This window comes from Cyclopterus lumpus, chromosome 7 (assembly GCF_009769545.1).
Source record: "Cyclopterus lumpus isolate fCycLum1 chromosome 7, fCycLum1.pri, whole genome shotgun sequence".
In the NCBI taxonomy this organism is placed as follows: domain Eukaryota; kingdom Metazoa; phylum Chordata; class Actinopteri; order Perciformes; family Cyclopteridae; genus Cyclopterus; species Cyclopterus lumpus.
The window spans coordinates 9,357,819-9,382,305 of record NC_046972.1 but is presented as its reverse complement, the minus strand read 5'-3'; the positions used below and the strand labels follow the sequence as shown (position 1 = coordinate 9,382,305).

Genomic DNA, 24,487 nt, shown 5'->3' with positions numbered 1-24,487 from the left:
TTGCAGTAAACAATTAACTCAAAATTATTAATTGGTTTAACTTTAAAATGTAAATTCAGACAACTTAAATATATGAGTAAAGTTAACTTAAAATCTTTAATTATGTTGACAATAAATAGTCAGTTCAGATAACTTAAAGATCCAAGTTATATTAAGTAAACAGTACTAATAAGAAAGAGTTATCTTTACTAGTCCAAGCGTCCACATTACTAGGAAATAATGAGGAAACCGATTGCCTTAAAATTCTCAAGTAAGCTGAACTATTATTCTCAAGTAAGCTGAACTACAACTAGTCTGGTCAGTCCCTTTTTGCAGCCGGCTGAACTGAGTAACCGGGCAAGAAGACTCATGGTAAGGGAGGTGACCAAGAACCCAGCGGTCTGTCTTAGAGCTTCGGAAGTCCTCTGCAGAGATGGAAGACCCTTCTCAGCCTCACTTCATGCACTCAGGCCTTTATGGTATTGGCTTGATGGAAGCCACTCTTGAATAAAAGGCATATGACAGCCGGCTTGGAGTTTACCAAACGGCATTTAAAGGACTCTGAGAGCATGAGGGAAAAGATTCTCTGGTTCAGACCAGAGAGACGAAGATGTTCTTCCTTTTGGTAGAACTCCAAACACTATGTCTGAAAAACACCAGGCGCCGAGCATCACCTGGCAAATACCATACGGTGAAGTATGGTAGCAGCATCATGGTCAGAACTTAAGGAAGGATGAATGCAGCCAAAGACAGCGACAAAACCTGATGGGATCATTCTCTGACTGTCCTAGACCCTCCCATCCAATCTGAGCTTGATCTGCCAGGAAGAATGGAATAAACTTCCCGAATCAAGGAGCGCAAAGCTAGTGGAGTCACCCAAGAAGACTCAAAGCTGATTGCTGCTAAAAGAGCTTCTAAGTAGTAAGGGTCTGACTACTCTGTGAATTAGATGTTTTTGAAAATAAATAAAAAAGCATATTTTCACTTTATCATTATAGATTATTGAGCATAGATTGATTAGCGAAAATAGTAACTGCATTTAAAACTACAGTACAGTGAAAGAAGTGAAGGGCTCTGAATTGTTGCTGAGTGCACTAACTGAGACACTTTTATCCAGAATGCATTTAACCTCCAAAGCAACCACTTATTAAAAATATGTTGACATGCCCGTATACATTAAGTTATTGGTCACTCTGATCCTTCCTCCAGGCCATACCCGTTGAGAGGTTGCAGTTTAACTTTAACGTATAAGAGATGACTTTGTTGTGTGCAAAAATATTTTTTTATGAACTGTCTGTTTTAAGTCTGAAACAAATCAAGTTTACAAAATTCCCTCTTTGTTTTCCCATCGCTCCTCTGCAGCTGATAACACTGTCTGAAACCACAAGTAGGGAGTTTAATAGTAAAACAGTGAGTTTGTCCAGTCAAGATGCACAAATATAGCTCTTCACATGTGTGGACGGCAGGAATAATAACAGTGACTGATGTGTTTTAATGCACTTATGGGCATGTGAGTATTGTTTTAAAAGAATTTAACCTGAACTTGTGCTTTAAAGGACTGTGGTTTTATATGGTTGCATGCCATTTGCATTATCAGTGATCTTTTCACACATCATCACGTTTTTCATATATACCTATATACCAATATAAAAATATATTCACATTCCCGTATGTACATTGAGTTATTGGTCACTCTGATCATTCCTCCTGGCCAAATAAGAGGTTCCTTCTTACAAAAATCCAACAAAATCCAATATTTATGACTTGTCTGACTAAAGTGTATAAACAATTATATCATGAATGCTGTGAAAAGGATCATGTTAATTTGTTAGTTGCATAAAAAACCTTGTCAGATGACAAAGGTTAACGCATTATAGAAACCTGCATAATGCATTATAGGCCAATTTGAGAAAGAATATTTAAAGTATTATAACTGGTCCGTATTATTCTGCCCATGTTCAACAACATGTTAAAAAGTTGTATTAGAATGACATTCATAATAGAGAATGTAGTGGGGATCAGCTACTTTTTTTTCTTCATGGACTTGTTCTTGTTCTATTAGACTCAATGCACGTAAACGGTGCCCTTCACTGATCGAGGCTTTTGAATATGACATATCTGTAAGGTCTGGAGGGAGGAGGACACCATTCTTTAAATTCAGCATTAAACTCACTTTTTTAAAGTGGTTTATGCTAAATAAAATGCAATAATAAACATCTAAAGGATGTATATGATCATCTAGTAAATAATAGATAAAAATACAAATTTCCAATATCATTTTGTAAAAAACTGTTACATTCAAACAACCTTAATGTTGTTTAAAGTTTAAACACTTATAAGCCATGAGCACATGGATATGATGACTATTTATTTCGGAAATGTTACACGTTTTGTGTGACGTCAAATGTGTGATTGTAATGCCCAACGCGCATGTCATCTCAGTGTGTGTCCCATCACAACCAGTCCAACTTTTTCCCACCAAATTGGCGGCAACTGGGGAGGCAGCTCACATCACAACAATAGAGCAGCTGCTCGTCACCATCAATAGGCTCAGATGACCTCTGGGTGACCTCTGGCTTCATGCGTTTCCGCGCCTTTTTCATTCCTTTCATATCACTGAGATTCATCTCGTCTGAGTTTATGATCAATTCGAGATCGTTGCAACACAACAAAATCAAAAGATCAAACAAAGGCAATATTTGAGAAATGTACATTTATTGAAAAGCTTTTGTCGACAACAAAACATTTGAACTGTCACAAAACATGTTTTGGTATATACACATAACGTCAATGAAAAGCATCATCCTATTTAACACATAGTGTTTACAGACTATTCTTTTGCACAGACCAAAATACTTTTAAGTCCATCGTGCAAACCTCAAACAAAATAACCCTTGGGGTTTTACAAAAGTGTTGTCTACAACCCATATCTTTGAAACCCCAAAGAGGATTGCATTTTAAAAAGCTCAAAGACTTCAGTTTCTCTGATCTGTGCTCGTGTGCTCTCTGGCAATAAACGCGAAATGAGCTAAATGCTGAATTAAATTATTGTACAGCAACTCCAACCATTCTGGATCGCTCGGACTATACCGCATACAAATAGCATGAATAACATCACTAAATAAATAACACGCATGAGGTCGAACGTCCATCTGATCTACCAAGGTCTCCACATGGCATCGCCGACAGCCTGCGGCCCTGACTGCGCTCGGCTGGGAGCCGCTGCGCCGCTGCGGGACTGGCTCTCCATCCTGGAGCTGAAGCTGGATTTGAGGCTCTGGAGTCTCTGTTGGATCTCAGGGAAGGTCCTGGAGCTCTGAGCGCAGCAGTTCCGGCAGGTCGGGGTGACCGTGGCGGACATGGACTGCTGGACGAATTCGTTCACCCGCTGACACGCGTCTTGGTCCAGATTCGTTTTGGGAAGCAGGCTGGAGACGCGCTGGAGGCAGGCTTTGTAGCCTTCCTTGTAACTGTCTGCGGAGTCTGGAGTGAAAAGAGATTTGATTAGTGACTTGAATTCCACGCGTAGACCACAATCTCAGATAAGATGGTGTGTGCGATGCATTTCGTGCTGTTCGGGAGACGAGGCGTACCTTTGACGGGAGTGGAAGGAAGGTCTCTGAGGAAACGGACGGTCATTTCCAGAATATCAGCCTTCTCCAGCTTGGAGTAGCGTGCGTTGTCTTTGCCAACCAGAGGAAGAATCAGGCTTTTCAAATGACTGAGACTGTCGTTGATACGAGCACGTCTTCTCTTCTCCAGCAAGGGTTTGAGAGTCTAGAAGAAATAAGGAAAACGTCGTTATTCAGCTGCACTTTTTAAAAAGGGTCAAATGAGAAAACATGTCCAGTAACATATAACAAGCGCGTAGTGTATTTCTCTTTCTCTTACCTTTCTCAGTTCGTTGGCTTGCTTTCTCTGGGCCACGGTGGACCTGGCGGCGAGAGGCTGCTCGGCCTCGGTAGTGATGCTGGGACTCATTTCGTTTGATGCTTGTTGTTGTGTTTTTTGAGGGCAGATACTTGCTCTTGGAGCTGCTGAGCTGAAGTGTGCCGCAGAGTTGGAGAGCCTCCTTTTTATGTGGAACCAGCGCGTCAGAGGGGGGGGAGCACAAGCCATTGTGCAGGGGGTTTGACTCGGGGGGGCGACGCCTTGTCTGGACCATCTGGTCCCTTTGGGACCCTGCGTCTATACCGCTGGTATGCGGAGTTCCGTGATGATGTTGCACTTTATTATATTTGAAATGTAAATCTTTAACGTTCATCCAGATCCACTTTGCATATACGAGCCATATAACGATGCTGGTTTTCTCGCAGGTTATGTCATTATAGTTACTCTTTTGTAATATTAAGTAGGGTTGCTTCTTTATTCGCCTGCATGGCTTTGTTGTTGAATTGACACTAGTATTCAGTTTATTATTAATATTATTGTTTTTGCATGAATCATTTCCACAAATAAGAGGCCAAAAGTCTCCCAAAAAAAAGTTAAATGAGATATGCCTGCAACATTGGACTGCTATGACTGAACAATTAAAAAGTTAGATTCATATAATCAAAATATACGTGTATTCAGTCCGTTTATTCTTATGGACTCGATCTGCCACAATCAAAGAACCTGAACGTGATGAGTGATTCTGAGGTGACAGAACTAATCTATTCCTTCAATAAATAAAGCATACCCAAGCGACGCTATGTATGGATTAACATCTGCTTGTGCACCCTCGGCAGCTTGTTTCCAATATCAACAACACGGCGTTTACCTGGAGCATGGGGGAGGAGACAGAGTGACGTGACAACCTGCAACCCACGCAATGAGATGCGTGCATTTGGGCATGAACGTAGGATGTGCATATACACCCATAGGAGTCCTGCAGTCCACAAGCCGCTCAAACACAACACGTTGAGAAATAGAATGATTCAGCCAAACTGGACCTATTGTGAAGTGATAACCCTTAAAATCTACAATGTCGGACATAACGTATAATATATTAAAACATATCAAATAAACAGATTGCATTTTGACATCCTCGAAGACTTTCCGTCAGTCTCTGCTGCCATGACCATTAAACCAAACACAGTGCAGTGAGCTGCCTGTAGGATTCACGCGTTCGGCACGCGCCACAACCGCGCAACAGATGGGAACCCCCCACACCCCCCTCCCCTCCTTCTCATCTTCCGTCCCTACACACCAGACACACCCCCTCCTCTGTTTCCCACTGCTGCACCACTCCGCTGCTGGTCCCATCAGCATCCCGGCTCATCATTAATGTGCTTCAACTACGTGTTTCGTCTTTTTTGGAGGGGGGAGGTTACAATGGTGCATGGCCTATATACGTTAATACAAAGCAGACCAAGTAAAAAACCGCACTGCACAAGATGATATATTGACGATACAGGGTTGTAATACGATACATTCACGGGAAAGACCCCAGAATGAAACTATAGATAGATATAGCAAACTCTTTAAGCTCAAAATGCTTATTGAAACACTTCCAACCTCAAGGTTTAAGATAAAGAGCAGGAACATGCTCAACAAAGATCAGTTACAATTCAGTTGATGTGCATTTACATTAGGAAACAGATATGTAGTTCAACACGTCCTCATCATTAAGATAATGTTGCTCCTCGGTTGCAAGCTGTCCTGCTGTAGCTTGAGGGGTTTCAACCCTCTCTTTTCTTTTTTCAAGCATTATAGATGCACGCGTCCTGCCCCATGGGGCCCCAAATAACTGCCATCAAGTCCGGCCTGGGAACCATGGCCCTTAGAGATAAAACCCTAAAAAGTGCACGAGAGGCTTCGGTTGGGACCCTTTTTGTCCTGGTTTCAGCCATCTGTGCAAGCTGAGAGCACAGTGACCCTTTGTTGAAGGACATATAGTGGATGGGAGAGAGATATGATTAGCTTCTTTGTTTTGTTCTTGTTATAGCTATTGAACTCAATACCTGCCTATTAATCGGAATTTAGTCAAATAAAGAAAAAACTATATACTAAATGTATTAATAGGCCTGGGCTACGGAGTATCTCACAAGTAACAACATCAGTAACAGTGTGGAGCACGAGAGTATAATCTGGAGCAAATAAAATCAAATGTATTTGATGTATTCCCCCCAAAAAAATCTAACATCTTAACTAACCTGAGTTTGAGAACATAATTGTGATAAGTGAGAACGTGGTCGTATAAACGGCATGAGACTGACACGAGCCGAGGCGATCAGACAGATGGATGCTGCTCATTGATGCGTGGAAACAAAAGCGTCGACGGACTCTGCGCCTTGCTGAAGGCGATCGCCTCCGTTGCTACATGCAGACTTTACCAGACTTCGTAGTGGGACTAGTAGAAAGAAAGGATGTCTGGCATCCCAAGCCAACATACGCCGACATTATCCGCATCATACTGAAGCGTCTGTAGACTGCGTGGCTGGAGTTTGATGTCAGCATTGAGACAAGTTTGAATGAACTTCTATTGTTCCCATTGTGATCGAATCTGACTCGACTTTGTACTAAATGTATTTAAATGATATTCTTTTTACCATTGGACACTCATTCTAGGTTTTGTATCCAAAAATAATAAAAGTGACTTAGTTGAAATCTAAAATATGATTCCCATGAAATGCTAATAGAAGTTGAATGTATAATAAATAAATACAATCCTTGATAAACTGGTTTGAGGCGTGACGTGTTTTAGTTGCCAATTGTCACTTCTTTTTTCTTGTAAATAAAAAGGATGAAATAAGCATTTCTCTACACATAAAGCCACATTCTTACAGTATTGTGTTCTTCCCAAATACAGCAGGATACAGTATATTTAACAACAGTAGACAAAAACAACAGTGAATATTATCAGTATGCTACCGACTTGACGGATGCAGTATTTTTGTTTTAAGGGAAAGAAGCCACATGCAACCTTCTTCATCATCGTCATCATTGTTCATCCTCATTTCTGGAATCAGACAAACAGATAAGTAATATCATGTTGAGAGGATACAATTATATTTGGGCATTTGGTTACCCAAAAGGGTTAAATACTTGCTTACATTAAATTAGTATAGCAAGCATCTGGCAGGCACAAGAGAGCATTTTCAGAAATGTTTGTCTTCATCAGATTTGAACATGTACGACTGCTTTTTCTTGAGGAGATTCAGTAAGTTATAGTTACCAACCTCACTTAAATGTAAATTAAAAACAGCACTATAAGTTTTCTATGACCAATGTGCTTGATAGGGGTTTGCTACATGCAGGTGCACCCAGACTTTACCGGCCAGCTTGTTTAATACTGTACAATCAAGCAATGAAGGGGAATCAATTATACAACCCTTATGAGGTAATTTCATTGACTTAAATGTGATCATACTCAATTATTGTAGAATTGACTGATGTATACCGGAGTTATTTGTGTGAAACATATCAAGCAACACACATTATTTCAGTGACTTAAGTAAACAATTCTCCTTGTCTGCATCAGTTTGGACAGAATGATGATGATCATCCCTGAAGAGTGCAGCTATAACCTTTATCACAGGGCGTGCTGCTTTGGGACGCCTTATATCCTCAACCAACAATGGCAAGATCAAGCAGATGGACACCGGAAATTATTCAGCATTTGGGATTCCAACAGAGTACATTTATATTTGAAATATTTATCCGCGGAACTAAAATGTTATTAAAATGCTTTTTTCACAAATTCTAAAGTCATTCTCTCAAATGACAATACTGCGTTTCCTGATCTTTGCTTATTGGTGTTGCTTATTTTCTTTCTTTGAACAAAATGTTTACAATATCTTTTTGTAATGTATGATACAATGCAGCCTTTTAAAAAAAACATTCTGATCCATAAAACTGTCACTTGTCTCATCCTCTTTTGATAGCATTTTTATTTCAGTAGATTGTATAATGTCTAAGATAACTTTTCAGTAGTGTACTGTAACACAGTTAGAAATGAAGCATGTAGAAACACCGTTTATTACTGGCAGGTTACAGTAGCTAAAATACTGTAAAATGTGAGGTTTAAATTTATTGTGCCACTTTAGTGTCACTGTAAAAAAACAGCAAAATGCTGGAGACCTCTGCAGCTGCCAGTCGTTTACTGTATTTTTATGAACATTTGACACAACATGCAATAATTTATTTCACACGATGTCTGTTTCTCCTGTTCCAGTGAGGTATTTGATTTCCATTTCAATTTATTTCAATTAGTTTGACTTCTATTGCAAATGGCAAATATCTCTTTAGATGTAAAGCTGCACCAACGTGTGTGCGTCTCAGTTCTTATCAGCAGATTAAGTTTGCATATAGTGAATGCTATGAGATGAAAGCAAAAAAAGAGAGAAGCTGATATGTGGACCGTGTGCCATGATTTACTTATTTATTTACTTATCTAATTACTCGTTTATTTTTGAAGAGGAGGTCCCAAAACTGTAAAGACCATGAACAAAGAAAACTAAGGGGATGTGGTTTAAGGGATCTTATATTGTGAGGGAATACACTTAATTCTCTGGCCTCTTTTTAAGAGCCTCATCTGTGGCTTTGCTTCTCTGCTCAAGAGGAGCAGGTGTGGGTGACACTGTGCTCCTTGGTGGTGATGATGTGACCACTGTCCGTGGTGCTGAAGAGGAAGAGGGTATTTTAGCAGAGGAAAGCCGTCTGTGGGGCTACATTCTGGCTCTTAAGTCACTCACTCAGGCCTGTCAGTACATTATGTTGGTCCTCATTGCTCTTAGAAGGTCTGGATAGTTGTGTCTTTTCTTTTCTTTGGCTAAAATGGCATACTTATATATCTGCAATGAGATGAAACAAAGAAGGGTTTTTTAATGTTTGGACTTTATTCTAAGCAGGACTTATTAACGCCAATGAATCAATCCAACAACACACCAGCTAGTCTAAGTGACATCAGTCAACAGGTCTCGAGGAAACATTCAAAAAAGATCCAGCTTCATAAATTATCTTATCATCAACAAGTGCATAAAAGGGCTAATGACTGTTTTGGCAAAAGACACTGAAAAGGAAAAACATCAAGGGGCCCTTTTACAATCTAAAGCAACACAATACAACAGCATCCACTTTACTGCTTTTACAAGGGTGTCAATTCCTTTATGTTCACAATCAACGTTATTTGTGCCCCCGTCTCACTGACTGGTAATACATAAGCTTTGTCAAAGGGCAGAGCCGTTCTTGACATATAAACAGAGGCTATAACCATTTTTAATTGTAGATTAAAAATGGCCAAATGTTCGTTTGCGAATGTTTTTGTCGAGGTACTGATGAGACGCACAGTCCCTTCTCTCTCTCTCTCTCTCTCTCTCTCTCTCTCTCTCTCTCTCTCTCTCTTTCTCTCTCTCTCTCTCTCTGATGCAAAAGGAAGACCTATCAAAATGTGCCCAGAAGCTTCCCACGCCTAAAACAACGCTATAGTTTCATAAAGCATCTGCCGCAGTGACGAAAAGCCAAACTTGTTTTCTCCCGCACGAAGTCCATCCGACGTCACTGATTCCGTCCAAAGTCTGCGTCGAGCATCCCTACAGGTCACGTGCACGAGACGGTAACAAAAGATATAGCTTTATTGATCATTTAAAGTGCTGTCTAAATAAAGCGCCACTAATCAAGCAGCCCAAATAAGACGGAAAAGTGTCCTCTTTCTATGGTACAGATGTAAATCCAAGAGTCTAAAAAGATCTTAAATCAGTATCAATATGTCAAATTATTTCAGGGGCGTCATATATCTTCTTAACAATGCAATGATTGCCTCGAATGTCGTGCTCTCTCTTGTTAATTGAAGGATATGAGTCTGTTTAGTCGGTTAAAGTGAACATCCAGCCACTAAAACCACATCGTTTCGACACGTGGTAGAAATGATGTTAAAACATGACAAGATGTATGACACAGAGAAAAGAAATATACAATTTGAATGAAATATTCTATAATTATAGTTCTCTATAAATAATGAATGAAAGACAAAGACTGGAGAGGTTTTGGAGATGCCATGCAAACACCAGCGGTGCTTTTATTGCTTTACAAACACGTTGTCGATGTCCCCCGTTAAAAACAAAGTCCAGAGCGAAGCATCGAGCCTGCATGGCGTCGTTTTCAGACAAGCATTTTTTTGCGTAATAGTACATTGCATAAATCAGAGGGATGGCTCAGACAGGATTTGAATATCCACCCAAGCCTAACCAAGCCAAAAGCCAAGCTGTAAGGCACAGCACACATCTGGTGGCGCACATTTGTTTTGCTCTTCAAAGTTGACAAAGGTAAAACTTAAAGCGTCGCATTGGCTTCTCCACCAATAGCAGTCGTTTACAGCTCTGACACGTAATGCACCTCGCTCAGCAGAGTCAGCTGGCTAACGCGCTATTAATGTTAAGGAAACAGAAGTTGGTGATATACAATAGCAACACTAAAACACCAAATAATATAATCTTTTCAAATATATTTGTTTAATAATTTCGTTAATAACATGCCTGGAGGACATTGGAGATTAAAGCAGCCCTACAGTCGAGGTATTGGACAGGCAGGACAGGCGGCTTCTTGGCGGGGTTTTTGAATATTGGATGTCTGATTGAGTGGGATCCATTGTGCTGCCATATCAGGGGCACGAGAACAGCACGAGCCAGGAGAACAAAGGCAGCAGATGGCTTTCCTTCTCCGATTAATTATTTCAAGTGTAGGGACCATTAAGAATTGTCCAGGGGAAAATTAAAGAGTGGAAGGTTAATCACGAAAATATTCTATTTTGCAATGATGTCCAATATAGAAGAAATGTATTCTCCAAGTGGTCTAGTAATGATAAGGCAGATATATTTTTCCGTTACCAAAAGTACTACTTATATCATTGCTGTAACTGCTCATAATAATGTACTAAACCCAGAATAAAGGGTTAACTTGGCCAAAGTTAAAAGTTGTCCTCAACTATTCAAAATGTATTAAGTGTTGCTATACGGTCATTAAGGATGTGTGCCTTCTCCGTTTTGTTTTATTTGTTTTATTTTGGAACATTTGTACAAGAAATGTATGCTTTAATTACATTCTTTATTTAAAATATATACCTGTAACAGCAACTAAGCAATTATATTGCTCTGCTTTTTGTACCAACATCAGTGAGACACAAGCTAGCAAATACAGCTAGAAAAATAAGCTTTAAAAAAAAAAAACAATAAATCATTTTAAATATAGCCTCTATATTTTTCTATACTGCTGCATGTCTTCAGGCGTGCATGGGCAATCATGTGAAGGGGCGTGGCCTGAACGAGGTTTCCGCCCACAGAGAAAGCGCGTCTCTGTCATTTGGCCCCAAACCTCGTGCAGTAAAAGGGCGCTCAATACAACCACCGTCTTCCTCCAGCAACGACCTGCACGCACCGCTGCTGGGCTTTAAATGGCGAGCAGAGGGGCCACGAAGTCTCACCCTGGTATGTTATCTTTCCCTTTTAAATTATATGTATACCATGTTGCGCTTTGAACGTGTCACTTGTGTGTAGTATGTAAGGCTTAATATGATCTCAAGACACCGTGATTTACATGAATCGTAGCCACTTATCTTCTCTTTAATATAATAAATGTTTGTGGCTTTATACGGGAAATGTATTGTCAGTATTTGATGGCACGCTGTCTGAGCTTAAGCAATGAGATTTGAATAGCAAGTGGAAAATGAGAGCTATAACCCGTTTAAACTACAAACTGTGAATGTTTGCATATTGTATTATATGGCCACATGAATGCATGATATATATTAACATGTGTATAGGGTTCAGCTACATGACTCCAGTGTAGTTATTTGGTGTAGGCTACAGGAAATTACTGGGCCTTGTAATTTATAAAATAAAATAATCTGAGAGAGAGACAAACAATTTAAAATCCACCACATATTCAGTCATTTGTTTGCTTAATTTCCACTGAACGCTGAATTGTTCAAATCCCTGTCTTGTCAAATCAGTTCTCCTGTTTCTGTCAGTTGCTAATGAGCCTGAGAGTGAGAAAGTCTGACCATAGAAATTCTCACTGCAGCTCACATATGACTGGTCCCTGTGGGAGAGGCATCAGGCCGGTGAGTTCAAGGGGACAGAAGACATCTAACTTGTGTTGAGAAGAAGATGCAACGTAGTCCCCAATTCAGAAACTTGTTTATTCCTGCTTTTGTTGCCTATTTCTAGAAGTTTGCCTGTACTAAAAGTTCCAGGGATCATCATAAGGGAAAACAATCAGGAATTATAAGTTACAACTAGGTTATAAAGAAAATGTGTCTATCTTTTGATATATGTTTAGTTCAGGATGGATGGTTTTATGAAAAAGATGTATGTCCATCTAAAAACAAGGGAAACCTGTTGTTTTTCCCCACAACATCCACACTATAGTTGCAATTGATAAAATAGGTTTAATTAATAGCCTATTTCAGTCAATAACATGATCCAGACATAGACAATGTTAAAGTTTTCATATTTGTTCATGGGCGGAAAGAGACTTGTAATGTTTGTAAGATTACTATCTTTAGTGTGGGGTGAAAAATCACTACAATTCAGCAAAAATGACGGAAATTGGGGCTATGAATCCAGATGAACAGAATAAACATCAACAGAAGTATAGGCTAAATGTGAGTGTTTCAGAATGCATTTTGTAAATGAATACAAAACCTGTAGTGTTCAATTACTGAAGTTGCATAATTTATGAAGAGTTTAAGTTAAAATGAGTTTTTTTTATAATCTGTGACATGTAAATCGCAAATATATTACAAATGGTAATGTCAAATGTATTACATGTATAATAAGATTGACATTTATATCAACTTCTTTAGGTCTTGTGCAAAGAATACTTCACAAAAGACTGCTTTAAGATGTGTTTCTGATTTGATTTCAAATTATTTTGAGCTCCAGAAATGTGAATCCAAAAGACTGCAAGACATAACGGTTCAGATAAATAATGCACTAAGTTTGGAGACGGCTGGGGGGAAAGGATGAATAAAGTGATTTCCTCTCGTTGTGTGTGTTGATCTTCTTTCATCTGCTTAATAAAGTTGCTTTTGTCCAGTCTCTTTTTTTATAAACAATGTGTGCCTCTTGTGTCGATTCTGAAAAGTTATGTTCATTGTATTCTGTGTGTTGTATTAAGTAAACATGTAGCTGATTCATTGTTATTATTATTATTTTATATATTACATGCTTCTCTCCGTGGTTCATCATAGACTGAAGGCATCCTCGCAGCACGCGCCCAGGTTTACTCAAGCGAAAGCAATTACAGAGGGCACGCGCCACCCAGCTCGGCAGTTGCAGCTGAGCTGCGCTGCACTATTGTTTTTCAATTGTAAAGGGTTTTTGGTTCTGTCTTGGTAAATGGAGTTTTAACAAAATATTATTGCCATTATTGGTATTATCAATAATATTAATATTGCCGTAATCATTATCATTAGCACATCTGAAAATTCAAACTCGAAATAAAATAATCTAGTGGTCATTATCGAGACTTGTCTTCTCATAATAGGTTATGGTTTTGGGTCAGTTGTGAAAATGTTAACTCATTAATTATCTGTGGCAGGCATGGCCCGCTGCTTCAACGCTCACATGTGGACGATCAGTCCTAAATGGTTCACTTTTACTAGATAATATTGTGTTTTTCTCTGAATTGTACTGGTTGAACTGTTCCAATGCGTTTCGGGTCCATGTGCCGTTGCAAACGGGCCGTGGGTCACACACGTTATATAAGCCTCCTGGGCTTGAGCAGAACATCCCATAATTTGAATGTTCCCGCGCAGCAGCAGATGTGGCCATACAACAGATGGGGCCCACGCGCTGAATAATTGAGTCTAATTTGAATAACTGTCGCACGTCTTACGCGTGCAAGAAATATCCCATTTTTCCCAGGCTTTGAGGAAAAACCGTTGGCAGCCCCTTTCCAGTTCAATAGGGATTTAGTCTCTCGCTGCTTGAAGGTTGTGGGAGCGTCTTGGACGAAGCCTGGGAAAAGACTCCGCATCACCTCCACATGATTAAACCCTGTCAACCCTTCATTATGGAGCTGGTTGCAGCTGCGCCAAGACGAGTTCTGCGTTTTATGTCGACCTCATTTACCACACTGGAAAATAAATAAATAAACATACTTACGGTTAATAGGCAAAAATAAGCGTCCAGGTGTCAAACTTTAGCCTAATCATTTAGCACAATTCCCTTTTGTAAACTGGGTCAGTATCAAACACTGTGGGTTTATGTTATTATTATGTTTTCTCTCTTGCTAAACACACACATATATTTTATACATCAATCAATCCACAATATGTATTTCTCTCCAGTGTATGATAACAAATAGTAAGCTATGAAAAACAATATATATATACATATACATATATATATATATTACATATACATATACATATATATATATTAAATATACATATACATATATATATATATATGTATATTAAATATACATATATATATTAAATATATATATACGTATATATATACATGTATATATACGTATATATATACGTATATATACTGTATGTATATGTATATGTATATATATATATATATATATATATATATACAAAATAAGATAGTTATTGCTCGAATAGGCTGTGGGCTATAGCTATATCTATTTGTTTTTATCTGCATAGTCTATCGTTGCTGTAACCCGAGATAGGATACGTGTTAGGCTATAATGGCATGATGGAGTGCCCACTAAATCGTGTTAGGAAGTTATTGTCCACGTCCTTTGGGGAATTGTACCATTAGTCAGACCGCTCGTGGGAATTCCCCCTCACCTCCTCCCAAATCGGCGCGTGGTGTCTATGACAGTTGGACCTGCAACAGATGGGCGGGAGAGGCACGCGCCGAGCACGAGTCTGCCCCCCTCCCCCCCCCCCCCCCCCCCCCCGCTCCGCCCCCACACACACACACACACACTCCGCCCGTCCACCCTATATTACAGCAAACCCACCCACATCAGGCAGAAGCCGCTTAAGCGCAAAAATCAATCAACCTAATCTGACAGCGTGAAGAGGCAGAAAGTGCGGAACCTGGTGTGGGGATGAAAGTTTTCTCATTATGATGTTAGCTCCCACATTATCCAGTGAAAATATAAGAACATCTCAAATATAGTTAAACCTGCAACAAGAGTGAACACGAGTAAACTAGCTCTAATTCAAATAGCCTTTGTGTAAATAAAAGCCAACATTGAAATTGGCCCATATTTTTGATAAAATGGTATGTTACTTTAGTTGTTTTTATTATTATGTCGTTATTCAAGAGCTATTCAATGGCCTAACGTGTGTGAGATGGATGTGATTTAGAGAAGCCAATACAAATAGTTGACTTGACACCTGAACACCTCCACAGGTGCAGCTTGGTGAATATGAAGCTTTCCTGCCACCGTTTGGTGATACAAAGTATTACAGTTCATCACAATGTCAGGTTTATGCAATATGCGTATCAAGCCATATACTTTCTTCTGCACTCAAATGAGGTCAAAGCAAACCAAAATCATAATGTACATGGTTTATTTTAACAGCTTGTATTCATGAATTGCAAGTGGAAGTCAAAGCTGAGCAGACGATAACATGTAAGCTTTATCAAAGGGGTTGTTGACTGTGTGAGACAACTCTCTCACACACATCCAGTGTTGCATGGAAGGCATAATCCTCCATCCTTACATATAGTCTGTTACAAGTAAAAGTGCCCCATTCAAAATTATACTTGAGTAAAAGTGTTATCAGCCAAATGTAGCCTAAAGTATACAAAAGTATCATTATAACACGGTCCGTCAGATCTTAAATTATTGGATTATTGCTATGTATCCATTAATGTGCAATCATCAACTGTATATGCTGTTATGTGCTAAAAGGAATATTCATATTTTAGATATCAATCAATCAATCAAACTTTTATTTCAGACTCAAGGTCCAGATAGTACAACACATTTAATAGAATAACATACATAAATCACAAGTACAATACATAGACCTACGAATGCCTTATAAATAGACAGCTGTACCAATGTCTCCACATGCCGGTAGCGCGTATAACTAAACTTTATGTTTGATAAAACAAATATTATTTCATTTTCGGAGTCATTAACCCAGCAGATAAATGTATACATAAGATTTCTTAAAACAGCTTGGAAAGTATTAACTCCTGCAGCCACAAACATTAAGTAACCTCGGTTCGGTTTCCATGGTATTTACGAGCGGGCGTGCACGTGCGGTTGACCAATACAGAAAGAGAGACATATTAACTATTTTTCTCATATTTGTCAAATATATTATATTTATTTGATTCATAGAGTAGAGAGAGAGAGAGAGAGAGAGAGAGAGAGAGAGAGAGACAGTTGTGTCTTGTGGAGATATAGATCCTACGTTGTAAATGTGTTGTTTAGACAAAGTGTCTGAGAACAGAACAGATCTATTGAACACTGAAAGCCAAACTGAATGGTAAATTAAATACTTTGTTATGGTTCAATATGTAGATTATAATGATGCTCTCGCTGTAATTAATCACGTCATATTTGTTGATTTTCTTTCTGAAACACTGACACTGTCCCGACTCAAGAACAACGTGTTGGACCTGAATGCAGTAGACAGGACCAGTTCAGTGGTTTAATGGAGCTTTATATATTCTGTGTGTTCCAATACCAATCCTGCCCTTCTAATATGCAAGACAAATATGTCCCAATACATATACAGTGTATGCAGCATGCAGCACATTTTTCTGAAAAGACCAAACCACCTCAACAGACGACGAGTTTTCTAACAGCCTCTCCCCGCTGTATTGTTGTGTTATTAAATTCAACACAATCAAACAATTTTATGTTGAAATACTCAACAGATTTACTTCATCCCAATTACAAGCAATATAAACAGCATACATGGTTACTATTTGCCCTTTACCTTTGTTAGATCACATTTATGAATTAATGTAGTATATACTCGTTTCTTTTTTGCTAAAAAGTAATTTTAAAAAAAGAAACAGCTTCCTCTTTAGGAGCTCCTTTCCCATGCTGTTGCGAGGTAAACAAAGTGTTGCGTCAGTGGCGCAGCATTCACTGCCATATGCAACAATAATGCCGCTGAGGCCGCGTGAAAACAAGCCTGTGTGTGTTCAAACAGCCCCTTGCTATATGAGTGTATCTATGGGGATGTGCTCGACATGGCACCCCGCAGTGGGCAGTGGGCTCCACTCAGGGTTCCGTACTGCACCTTTAACTTCTGAGCCGATTTCCAGAAAACAACAACCTGTAACAGGCTCAGTGATCCTCCCCCTGATGGATTATTTAACAGGCGCTGAGTCCCATGTCGCCATCTGCTAGAGGAAGAGAAAATTCTCCGGGAATATTCTCCGGGGCGCATGCCGTCAGCAAACAGGGCAAATTAACGAATTAAACAAAGATAGTTTCGTGGCACTCACACTCACCAAACTTTGCGCAACAGGTGTCCAGCATCCCGTGGGCGCCAGAGAGAAAAGGAGCGGATAAATGAGCCACCTCGTCGGGCAGAAACATAGAAAGCAGGTTAGTTTATCGCTCAAATAAATAATAGCGGACTGCGTTGTGTTTCAACATGTAAAATATATCGCGCACTTTAAATGTGTATGAACAGATACGGACATTGCGTTTGATCCTTTGGCTCTGTGATGAGGCGGCGCGACAACTGAGTTTCTCCCCCCACTAAACCAACCGGGGGACTGACACAGACGCTTGTGTAGGCGCAATGGCGACCCCATTAGCGCGGTGAACTGATCGGGCTCAACAGCAGGCAACCAGAGGAAGGAGTCGTCCGATCTGCAGAAGAAGTGATGGTAGTGGAGGTGGACGAGGCGCTGCTCGCCGCGAGGCAAGGTGACGTGCAGACGCTGAAATTGCAATTGGCGCAAAAAGCGCTCACCGGCGACGTCAGGGACGTGCTGGGGGCTTCCCCGGTCCACCACGCAGCCCGAGCCGGGAGACTAACCTGCCTGCGTTTCCTGGTGGAGGAGGCCGGACTTGCGGGTAACTGCCTGGCGAACAACGGGGCAAGCCCGGCGCATGACGCAGCGGCCACCGGCAACCTGGCGTGCTTACAGTGGCTGCTGACCCAGGGTGGATGTCGGCCAGAGGTGAGTGGCATGAGCTTCAGTTGTCCACGATGAAGTGCAGCGGACTGTAATGTTTTGTGTTTAACAAGTGGGCAGTGGACTACAATGCCAATAAATTGGCTTTTAAATCTACATTACAGCATTTATTCACAATTCCCAAGGTGCACTCTCCTTATATATTGAGTGGTGATCTGTTTGTTTGTAACAAAAGCAAACTTCTTCCAACATGGTAACTGCCTTTAAAAAATCCCCAAATCACAGATTTAGTATAAATATACTATCAATACAAACATGGTGACCTTTGGCTGAAAACACACACACACACACACACACACACACACACACACACACACACAAGGGTATGAATGTGTTTACAACATATGCTAACACTCTAAGGGAAATAAATAAAGAAATCCTCCATCTTTTGTTGTAGTTTGTTTATATATCCCCTACGCTGCTGCGCTGCCTCGCGTTCCCATGGTAATAAAGTATGCAAAGCTGGATTTGCTAAAGTAATATCCTTCAACCAGCACACACGGTACATATACAAATACATAATGACGTTGATATGATGAATGATAGTGTGGTTTGATATAACAGCGGGCATGTTTGGTAAGGAGGATAGTTCATGATTAACCCTTATGAGCCCTTGTGACCCGATTACCTCAAGTATTCACATCAGGGAAGGAATGCTCACTTTGAAGGAGCCTCAGTAACAGCTGTAATACATTAGTGTGTTGGTGTTCTCTGAAGTAAACACTCATGTACTACTAAGTGTATATGTGCATATATTTACCAGTACTTATTTCTCTTTAGTAACACAATATCATTTTTAATTTTCTACACCTGCTTACACTATGCAGAGCATGCTGCAAGGTATCCCAGCACGCTTTGGCGAGTGGCAAGGGACTCTCTGGTTCCCAGTCGATTATACAATATTCACAATTACTGGCGACTAAGCTTTCCCAGTTCCCCTAACCTGCGCATTTTTTTTAGACTGCAGAAAGAAACCCACGCAGACACATTGTAGCATGCAAACTCTACAGAGACACGATCAAGCCAGTTAGATTCACCCCAAGACCTTTTTGGTCCGGACGGTAAGCAACCGAGCTAACCCATATTACTCCAGCTTGATTTAGACCAAGACTACACAAACGGATGAACCACAACTTAGTCAATCGGGCACTCAACCCATCCTCTATTATGTGATTCTTAATTTGAAATTCTGATTTCATCTAATGACAATGATACTCATTCAAGGCACTCCACTGCCTCCTTTGTTGATACGATGACTGCAGTATTCACATCACAGAATGTGAAAATACAATACTATTTTTTCTGTTAGCTGGTCCATCCCTCGACAGAAAGAATGAGGTAGTAGGTTTTTAAAGAAGACGGAAGCCGGATCTGTTGAAAAAGCATTGATCTTGTGTCTTTTAGACATGTTAGATACCCACTTTAGACTTGACAGGTATTTGGCTTTAGATCTTTCAGATCTTTTTTGACTCTGCTCAGTTTGAGTGCAATTGTCAGTCTATGCTGCTTAGAAACACAGCATTACAAACTGACGTTTTCTCATGAAGATTGGTGTGTGTTGAATATTTTCCAAAACAAGGGAAGCGTTTATACAGACTTATTTCCTTGCTCAAAAAATGCCTGCGACTGAATCACAGCATAAAGAGCTTTGAGGATTGAACTAAATTAACCAGCAGAATCATTCAAGCCTACTGGAAATCCACAATACACCAGACCTGTTTATCTCACACAGCGCGGGGGATTCTGTGATTGATTCCCTTTCTCCGAATAACCACAAACCCTCAATTATAGTAGCAACAAATAGTAATATCCAAACAGTTTGTATTCCTTCCTAAAATGGATTGTGATGGAGCGGCCCCAGTCTCTCATACAGGTTGCCAGTTTGGTGTTCGGTCTCTGCATGCCCAAGGTACAGTTTGCATGTAAATACAGAAGTATCGATGGGTCTGATATTTGCTGGAGGCTGGACAGTGATTAAGAATCTGAAATTATTTTGATTATTAACCTTTATTAGAAAAAAACCGAATAGGACATGTTATTTCAAAACCCTAATATTTCAACTCTATTCCTCTCTTGTTTGATTGACAGGACAGGGACAGTTCTGGTGCCACCATTCTCCACCTTGCATCCCGCTTCAGTCACCATGAGATCACTGACTGGCTGCTGAAGAGCGGCGAGGTGGACCCCGGGGCCTCCACCGATACGGGCGCCGTACCTGTTCACTATGCTGCTGCCAAGGGAGACCTGCCCTCTCTCCGACTGTTACTGGGGCACAGCCCAAAGTAAGAGCAATGTGGTTTGGTCTTTGGAGCGGTCTGTAAGCTTCATTTGAATGAGTTGCTGATTTCTTCTTGCTGTTGTCTCATTTGGTAACTTGTGGGATTTAAGTATTTTTTTGTAACGGGAATGCCTTTGTTTAGAAAACAATATCTTTATCTAGTATTTTACATACACTAAATATACAAGATGTTCATTAAATACATCTATTTAAAACACCATTTGATATTTAGTAAATCCCAAGAACAACAGTATTATCACTTCCTGACTGCTGGTAAACAGCTGGTAAATCAGCATTTAAGAACTCAGTCATGTTAACCGTTCAACAGATACAACACAGTTAGGATAAACATCCCAAATCAATATACAGGTGAATTATTAGCATTATTTATATAATGTATAGAGTAGGATGTAAAGCTAAACTCTCGTACCTAATCCATCACTTACCTACTCCTCTTTTCTCTCTCGCTTGCCCCTACAGTTTGAAACTGAAACAGGTTGCAGTAGATCCACGGTATAGATTCAGATTTCACAATGCAGACACTTCAACAGTCTGACATTGATAAATTATCTACCAGATGTCAAAGGTCACATTTCTTCTCAGATGCTTCCCAAACAAATGATACAGAAAGAGCTGGTGTTCCCCATACTGTTGATAGTATTTATGGCACTGCTAGGAAGCAACCCAAGCTTTGCTTTTTTTCATACCCGTGGAGCAACCAAAAGACTTTGTGTTCGAATCCCATTTAGAAACAAAAACCTCTGGTGCAACTTTCCCTAAATACTGCACACAACCATAACCACATGTGCTGCTTGTGTAACACATCTACAATAATTTCCATAATGTTTACAAACTAAGTCTATATGAGAGCCATGTATACAATCAAATAGGTCACCAAATATTTTGTTTCCAACCCACACTGTTGAATGCAAATATAGGTCCAATCTAATGCTGCCCATTATTTTCTCAATTAATTATTTAACTTCAGAACAAAATAAACCCATAACTATATTATTTTACTAAATCCTCACATTTGAGAACCTGAACATGATCAAGTTTTTAATACATTTACTAATACTAATTGTTGCCGCTTCAGTGAGAAGTGTCTGTGTGTGCGTGTGATTACCTCTTGATGAATATCACCCCTTATCAGTTCAGTGTCAGACCCACCAGTGCCCTGTAGAGATAACGCCTTCCTGTATGGACCAGTACAACTAGATGGACACAGTGAGGTGTTGTCTTTTCTGGGAAGCAGCTCTGAGCAGAAAGAGCACAAGCCAACTCCACACACTCTTTATAAGCAGCACTGAGGTTCTTTGCCGGAAATGAGAAAAACTGTATAGAGCAAGAAAGGGAACATTAAAAAAGCTACTCACCTCTGAGCTACCGGTTGAGATATGAGATTATATATGATGTGCAGCATCGGCATTGGGAACTTCCATTTAGTTGTACAGTGTAGTACCATCAGATCACCGTCGTTCATCAAAGGTATTCACAGGGATTTGTGTCTGACATTGCCAAGTAGGGGAGTGGAGTACTGATCTGCCAATTAAGGCCACACTAACAGTTGTGGAGTAAACACGGTGAGGGAAGGTGTTAGCTGTTCTTCTTCTACAATATTTCTAGTAGTTGTCTGATTGTGTTTGTTTGATTTATTTTACATTGCTGAATTGCAGCTCTACATACACATGCCTTTAACTCACACATAGATGGGTTGAATAGGTAAAGTCCAGTTACTTGCTCACGCGTATGGCTGTTGATTGAGTGGTAAACAGTTAACTTAAAAACTTACGTTTGTGATTTCTATTTTAGTGATATTGAAGTGAATTCAGTACACAACCAGGTCTTTGTGGGCAACGTCAAGTATAGGCAGGACTATTGGCCTTGTTTGGTTTGGTTGTCAGTTTAGCATTATTAATAGCAACACCTGTCTGGTTATAAAACCATAAAAAAGGAAAATATGGAGATAACCGTTGAGCGGATGGAAGTTTCTTTTTGCTGGTGTCTACTTCAGCCATCAACAATGACCATTAATTACTGCCATTAAGAAATACAAAGGTAAATAATGTATGACTTTGTCTTTAAGCTAAGCAGCCTTGTCTGTCCAATTGCTTTGACATCGATGACCTGAGCCGGATGAGCAGCTTGTCCAGGCACTAACCTCTGCCCCTACAATATAGTATGGTTGCACCCCAGACAGGTGCATATAGCTGCTGAAAATTTAATGAGCCAGAGGGACATGGTAGCTCCCTGATAGCTGGTCGCCATTCAGTCTTCTCCACCACCACTCACAGTGTTACTGTTTACCACCATCTCCACGGCGACACACTGTTGCGCACACCGGCGATAAGATAATGAGGAAAACAAATCCATTTGAATAGACGGGGTTGCCTTTTAGCCTCAGGCATTGTTCAGAATTGAACTTTGCAAAAAAGAGATAGCATTCTTGTTTCAAGGTTTATTACAAGCTGCACATTTGTATTGGCGAGTTTTAAGAGGTAATTGGATGGCTCAGTTTGTTGTGCTTGAAAAATTACAAGGACAACATGACCCCCTCAATTACATCATCACTTTAGTAACCAGCAGCCTATTGGCGGTACAACATGATGAGTGTTGCTGCAGAGGTAATGGTAATTGGTAGTAAGCAAGCAATTACACTAAACCAAAGGTTTAAAGTTATATTTCTATTTCAGCCTCATACCAATACCAACTATTTCAAGACCTCATACCACCACCTTGGCTTTAACCAATATAGACTTTTGAAGGCTGGTAAGCTGGTTTGAGGATTAAGGTTTGGTACCAATCGATTTATATTGGATATCTATACTGTATATGTATCCGACCTCATACCTTTTCATGATACAAATGCAAGGATCTAAAAGTTTCCTGCTGAAATGTATTCTAGACACAACATTTACAGCATTATTGAGGAAAAATGTATTTTTACAAAATTTGATGAAAGGCCAGTGTTGGTTTAACAGCATGTACAGCACTGAGATGGTTGCAAATATTCTTTGCAGCTTTGTGTCACGATTTTTAGTGTTTGGGATGGACGGGCGAAGAAGCTACCCATTCAGATGGAGGTTAGAAATCTCAAAGAGAACCATGTGCTGTGTCTCTGTCGATACACAAAAGAGTGAGAGTGAGGGAGAGGCTACACACAGGTTAAGCAATCAATTAGTGTAGATTAAGACCTTTTGCCAAGCAATTAATTCTAACATGCAGTTGAAAAGGGTAGACCTCTGCCGTAGGACTTTCTATACAGTTAGTTATTAGTCTACATTTTATTTGGATTCAGGAAAATCTTTTAAATTCTTATTTAGTCTTTTCTCACTTCTCTTGTTTACAACAGAGCTGCTGAAACAGGAATATGTACTGTACGACTCAAATGGATCATATAGCCCTGTATTGAATTAATTCATACGAGCATTCATTTCCTCACTTTCAAAGTAAAAACTTGGTTTCAAAAAGAGGCATTTCGTCTTGTATCCAAGTATCCGGTGTAGTAGCAAGGCGAAACCTAAATACGTTAAAACACGTGGGAATATTATTAAAGATGACAACGTAATAATAATGGGTTAATAGGGGAGTAGGGTTTTTCATTCAGCACTAATCTTCTTAACTTTGTGGTACAAGTTCTCTTTTACAACAAGAGATTTAATCTGAGGGAATGCAATGTAACGTACCATTTTGAGATGCTTTCGGGCAAAAGGCTCACAGTATTACAACTGTATTCAAGTATTAAAACCAATTATGTGCAATTCTTCAAGTCAAGTACTACATGCTCCTCTACAGGTTTAAAAACACACTGTACAAACTGGCAATCTGCATGTTGTCTGCTGGTCATACATGTTTGTCTGTGTTTTAAATTTGTTGTCTTTGTGTAGTTTTTTGGGCTCTGCTGTTAACAGTTGCAGCCTCTAAAAGAAGATATGGATAACAGGCTGTGCATTATGTAAATCAGTAAATTGATATGATGAAATATATTAGGTCTTTCAAAATGTCGTATACAATAAACTTTGGTCACACGGCTGAATAAAGTGCATGAACGACGACGACATTGTGCAGTCAATTACTGGGGTAAACTCATTGGAGCAGAACTGAAAATATCTCAAATGTCTGCTACTTTAAAGTGAGTTTTTTCTGC

At 39.8% G+C, this 24,487-nt stretch overlaps 2 protein-coding genes across 3 annotated transcripts in view; one reads left to right on the top strand and one right to left on the bottom strand.

Annotated features, from left to right (window-relative positions):
• Positions 1–3,136: 3,136 nt before the first annotated feature.
• On the bottom strand, positions 3,137–3,960 carry hes2.1 (hes family bHLH transcription factor 2, tandem duplicate 1). Its single transcript, XM_034537846.1, has 3 exons — positions 3,871–3,960; positions 3,573–3,756; positions 3,137–3,462 (listed from the first exon to the last, which is right to left on the bottom strand). Exons 1-3 carry the CDS (start codon positions 3,958–3,960, stop codon positions 3,137–3,139), a joined length of 600 nt encoding a protein of 199 aa, XP_034393737.1.
• A 13,129-nt stretch (positions 3,961–17,089) lies between these two features.
• Positions 17,090–24,487, top strand: part of espn (espin) — a 37,287-nt gene continuing 29,889 nt past the window's right edge. For both annotated transcript variants that reach the window (XM_034538063.1, XM_034538062.1), the window contains exons 1-3: positions 17,090–17,463; positions 17,552–18,047; positions 20,151–20,344. In XM_034538063.1, coding sequence (XP_034393954.1) covers positions 17,748–18,047; positions 20,151–20,344 — 494 coding nt within the window. In that variant the 5' untranslated portion in view covers positions 17,090–17,463; positions 17,552–17,747. The remainder of the gene's footprint in view (positions 17,464–17,551; positions 18,048–20,150; positions 20,345–24,487) is intronic.